The sequence below is a fragment of the Dermacentor variabilis genome, chromosome 9 (assembly GCF_050947875.1).
Source record: "Dermacentor variabilis isolate Ectoservices chromosome 9, ASM5094787v1, whole genome shotgun sequence".
Classification (NCBI taxonomy): domain Eukaryota; kingdom Metazoa; phylum Arthropoda; class Arachnida; order Ixodida; family Ixodidae; genus Dermacentor; species Dermacentor variabilis.
In genome coordinates this window covers 5,690,613-5,696,029 of record NC_134576.1, presented here as the reverse complement: position 1 = coordinate 5,696,029, position 5,417 = coordinate 5,690,613, and the positions used below count along the sequence as shown (strand labels likewise).

At 46.6% G+C, this 5,417-nt stretch overlaps 1 protein-coding gene and 1 pseudogene across 1 annotated transcript; both read right to left on the bottom strand.

Annotated features, from left to right (window-relative positions):
* Window positions 1-1,474: 1,474 nt before the first annotated feature.
* LOC142558597 (uncharacterized) lies at window positions 1,475-2,802 on the bottom strand. Its single transcript, XM_075670750.1, has 2 exons — window positions 2,386-2,802; window positions 1,475-2,303 (listed from the first exon to the last, which is right to left on the bottom strand). Exons 1-2 carry the CDS (start codon window positions 2,560-2,562, stop codon window positions 1,545-1,547), a joined length of 936 nt encoding a protein of 311 aa, XP_075526865.1. The 5' UTR covers window positions 2,563-2,802; the 3' UTR covers window positions 1,475-1,544.
* LOC142557939 (uncharacterized) lies at window positions 1,475-4,678 on the bottom strand (annotated as a pseudogene).
* Between the last annotated feature and the right edge of the window lie 739 nt (window positions 4,679-5,417).

Here is a 5,417-nt window from a genome sequence, read left to right as displayed (position 1 = left end):
GGTGGTTAATCAAGCACAAAAACGGCGCCGAATAAAACAACACACGAAGAAGGGGGACACGAGACAGCACGTAGGCGCTGCTGTCTCGTGTCCCCCTTCTTCGTGTGTTGTTTTATTCGGCGCCGTCTTTGTAATCATGCTTAACCAACTAGCCCGCCAACACATGCTCAAGTACAAAAACCTTGACTAAAAAGCAGCTCCAACAATCAAATAAAAAAAATCAACTGCTTATTTGCCTGAGGTAAAAAACATCCTTAGACACCTCGATTGTTTATGTTAATGGTTCGTGTAAAGTAAAAAAATTCAGCATATTTAGCGCCCCTGGCAGAGAAAGGACAAATTAATGTATGTGACCAAAGTATAGTAGCTCCACTTGCACGCTTACGCTGAAACGCGATGGATGGATGGATGGGTGGATGGATGTAATTATGAGCGTCCCCTTTGGAACGGGGCCACCAAGTGGGTTGCGCCACCAAGCTCTTGCTACTATGCTGCCTAATATCCTACCTAGGTTAACCAATGAAAAAAGAAAAAAAAAACACTATCAACTACCACGTCCACATTTTCTAATCCCCTATTGCGAACTGTGCTTTTGTACGTCTCCGTCTTTTGTCGTTTCCATACTTTTCTTCCACCAATCCTCCAATCACCTCTTACTAATGTCTATTGCGGACCTGTTTGCTTTACCACTGCTTCCGCTGAACCCAAGGGCTTCAAGGAGGTCAGTGGTGCCTAAATCGACCGCTGGGTAGACGTCTTCACATTCTAATAAAATGTGCTCCGTCGTTTCCCTAGCTTTACCGCAGCAAGCACATGCTTCTTCTTCCTTCTTATATCTCGCTTTATAGGCACCTCGTTTGATTTTTCGCCCTCTGTGGCCATTTGTTGAACTTGAGAGTACCGTTACTAGATTGCCTCTTTCAGTTTGCAAACTCCGCCGGGATGCGGCGGCAAATGTGGCCCCCTTCGGTTCCCGCTCGCGAGATGGCGCTTCTGACACCATTGGCCCGGTCGCATCATCGTTACGGAGCCTGCGCGCTGCGTTAAACGCAATTTACGCAGTTAGTTATGTGTAATGGGAGTTATTTTCGAGATAGTGAGTAAACATTATTTCCACTTCGCTACTAGAATATCGTTTGAGCCATTAGAGCGATGCCACCCGGCAGAGGTGCTACTGAGATGCCTGAACCTAGCTACTGCTGCGCGGGACTCCTATCTATTGAGCTGTGAGGATTCATCGGCTTCCTGTTCTTTTTAATTCAGTTTTGCATAAAATCACATGTTAGCGGTGAGCCACGTAAAACAGGCATCTGATGCCGCCGAAAATACTGAAACCTAAAGCTTAGAACCACCCTTTTGTTCCAGAACACTTAATTCTAGGATACGCGTTTATTAAACGCAAGATACTGAACTACTTCAGTGAAAGCTCGCCGTTCGTAAGGCTATAAAACGCGAAAAATGACAAGCACAAAAGCCAAATTGACAACAATTTATTGAATCAATGCAATAAAAATCAACTGGGAACCATTTTCCAAGAGCCAGAGTTACAAGAGACGCGCTTTCTTGTTTGCTATAGCCACCTTTTCCTTGCTTTGTAACCGATGGTTAAAATCTCTGGAGAAAAAGTGCATCCTTGTCACAATGACAAAGTTCAATATCTGGCATGTGAATGCTGGCATGTGGTCTGCACAGCCCAAGCGAGCAAGGCTACACTTATCGAGCTGTTCTAGTACCTTCCAGAAAATGTTTTCGCAGGCACCAGCCTCATCTAATGTGACAGAAACTACATCATTTACAAGTTTCATCACACTCAACAACTTAGCTGTACGATTTTCCATGCAGCCTTCCTTGAAACTTCTATAAGCCGTCAGATATGCATCACGGCAAACAACGGGCACTGGACTGCTTATGTCTTCTAAGCACAGAAGGCATGTGTGCTTTTCAAATTTGTGCACAACATATCCACTCAAGTAGTAGACAATAGCATCGCCCACTTCTCCTTTGAAGTAGGAGGGATTGTCGTCCTGCTTTCCAGGGTTCCTGGCTGTTTCTGACGTCATCTCCAGCAGCTTTTCTTCTATGCGTTCACGCAAGGACACATGTTTGGCGCGGTAAAACTCTCTCGTCCTCCTCAGTGTGTCCTGTACGCTGACAAGCACATTCCCTGGCACACCTTGCACACTCCCACGCAAAGCAGTTTTTATCGGTGTGTACAAACTCAGAAGGCGGAATCTTTGAGTGAAATTGACCACAGTAGGGTGAGATTCATCGCCTCCGAAGGAACGGACAAGTCCGAAGTGGCGCTGAAAAAGATACATGGTTTGTTAGGCCACAAGCAACTTCATCACTTCAACACTCATAAAGCAGCACCGATCACATTATCACCTCAAGGGGGTCCTGGTTCAACTTTGCCGTCAAAACATAGTGCGCACCCTGATCCAGTAAGAACTCGATGATGTCAAGCGTTGACAACAAAGTAACACGCAAGGACTCCGTGGTCAGCTGAGACGTAAAGAGCTTGAGACCTTTCTCCACGGCGTTCTTTTCTGTGACATTCAACATTTCCAAGAAGTCTTTGATGACTTGAAAGAATGAGGTAAAATGTCAGTAAATAGGCATCAACATGCATGAAAAGGTACTTTGGCCTGCCTGTATTTCCTTTGAGTGCCTTTTAATGCCTCTTTCAGGTAGCTTTATGTTCAAAGCATCAAACAGGTCATTAAGCAATTTGGTGAATGCTTCTGTTCCCCCAGAACCCATCATGCCTTCAGCACCGGCTTCTCTGTATATGCGGATGCCAATAGCTGTTCCACGGCTGAATAGCTGAAAAAAGTGCATTTATAAATTAGTTAAAAAATAACCAAAAATACTAAGCGTTGTATTTCACGGTACCTATGTAGCAAGTCGAACGCTCATCTTCTGGAGGTTGTCCGGGGCAACATGCGCTCTAGTCAGTTTTGGCACAACTCTCGTATGTTTGCTCTTTTCGGATTCATACAGCGCAACATAATGTGCAAAGTTGATCTGATGATCTCCCGCCTGAAAGAACCAATTTTCTGAGCTCCATTGCAACTAAGTGCACCTATTTCTTCTTACCATTCCATAGGTGTGCTTTTTCAAATGATTTCTGATGCATTTGACTATGTGTGGAACGTCACAGATAAAGAAGATCTTTTGTGAAGGCTCCCAGGGGAGCTCGATGCTGTTGCATGGCGATATCATGTTCCCCGATATTCCCAAGTTCGTCCACATTGAGCGGTTATTACCTGCTCCATCACTTACGACAACAAGCACTGAAGCATTATGCTTGTGAAGCTGCAACACGGCACTTAACAGGAGCTGTACAAGGATCCGTCCAGGTGCCGCACCTCTTGTGGCAAAAGATGCTATGGGTTGAACCCAGTTCTCAAAAAGCGGAACAAACATCAACACCAGTGCGTGGTCAGCAAGTTGGTCGGTGGTGGCATTTGTCACATCGCCATAATCAACAAAGCCATCCATCTTGTATGAGGTTTTGCTGAAAGCAACAGATTGCTTGAGCTTTACCTCATCGAGCAATAGAACACCGCACCTTCTGAGGCGGCTCTTCTCATGAAAATGCTCTCGGATACTCTTTAGCGATACCTCATTGAAACCGTACCTGCAGGGAATGCCACTAATAATCTGATGAAGGCGTGCTCTTGTAGGAAGTGGCAGAAGCTGCATATCAGATAACAGTTTGTAAGCTTTTGGGCTTGAAATCTGCAGCAGAAGGCATGCCATTAACCACTCTTCTGTGTACCGCCTCCCATTTTTCGATTTTGCCTTTGCTGCCTGAAAAGCAGTCCTGAAAGCGAGCTGCTGTTTATCTGGAAGAATGTCAAGTGCACGTTCCACTCTCTCTTCTGTAACATTCTGAAGTTTTTTTTTTCATGGTGGTTACTTCTTTCTTCGTCTTTTCTCTCTGCATAGTTGCTCTTAATGCCTTTCGACGCCGGGACTTCACTTTAGTGCTCCTATATTTCAACCTGTTGCTTGTCTTGCGACGCTGTGAGAAGAGCTTGTGCAAACTCCGGCATTCGTGGCATGTTGCAGTTAGAGACAGAAGTGTGCATGATTTGCGATGCCATGTTTCACCATTTTTAATGGCCACAGCTGATGACAAGACACAGGGGTAATTATCAGCAGGGCAACCTTCACAAAAATTCAGCCTTTCAATACATGAAAGTAGCAACTTTAGGTCGTCACATGATTTCAGTTCAATGCTCGCATCAGAAGCATACACAGCTGATTGCACACGTTGCCCCTTGGCACTGACAGAGGCGGTCATGTCTCTCGACACTAACACAGCCCTGTCGATTGCTGGGAGGTCTTCTCTCATTACCAGCTTGTACACCACGATTGTAGTGCCAACCACCTCAAGTAACCAACCCTGCAACCGTTGGCCTGCTGCTGCCATTCCACACAACTCATTGAAAAGCTGTATGTTATTCTCCTGCACAACATTGCTGTCAATGTCACCACTGCTTTCCCTAGAAACGCAGAAGTTCGACGTAGCAGCCTCTTTGTCGTTCTTTTTTTTTTTTTTGCCCTTTCGGACGCTTAGGCCGAGGCGGTGCACGCACGGTTGGAGCCTTGCGTTTTCGCGCTGGCTTCGACAAGTATTTAGGGCAATTGGGAAAAATGCGCGGCACGGCATCTTCCTTAAGAGCCCACTTGTCACGCGGTATGACAACCACGTCACCATGAACTTTGTGAATGAAGTCCTTCGCAATATCTTCCTCGTGAAAGTGGAGGTCGCAAACGGCGCATGAGCTGGACAGCTCCTTATCCGATCTGGGTATAGCCCGTCGCCACTGTTGAAGGCGGAACTCGTCAGCGGGTGGCTTAAAAAAATGTCTTTTTTCAGCCGTGGATTTCGTCGAATCGTAGCCACTTCGGCAACTAGTCACACAGCAACGAGGCATGTTTTCTCCGATTCAGGACACGCCACAGCCAGACACGATATATATGCACTTGCGATAATCAACGATGATCAACCGTAGTCCCACATTACGTTGAGAGGCTGTTCTTGCCTTGATTTGAAGTGAGCAAGTCAAACTACGTCGCACGATCCGCCCGCAAGACGCACAGCTCGGGCGCAAGGACGCCGCACGTGGTCGCGAATGTGACAACTTGCAGCGGGAGCACACGCCGCACGAGCTGCGTCGATAGGTCTTGTTGGCACTCACAGGGATAAGGATCACTACACAACACAGTTGAAGGTAACGAAGAAACACTCGGCACGGGGCCAAGCCTGCGTTGACTTCGCCAGAGAAGTTGCAAAAAGACAGACGCACCGCCGACACTCGCCGAAACAGCCGTCGCCACTGTCAGACCCAACGAGACCGGTCAAACAATAGAGTTAGTAGAACAACTCTAGAGGAAAAGCTGGGCCA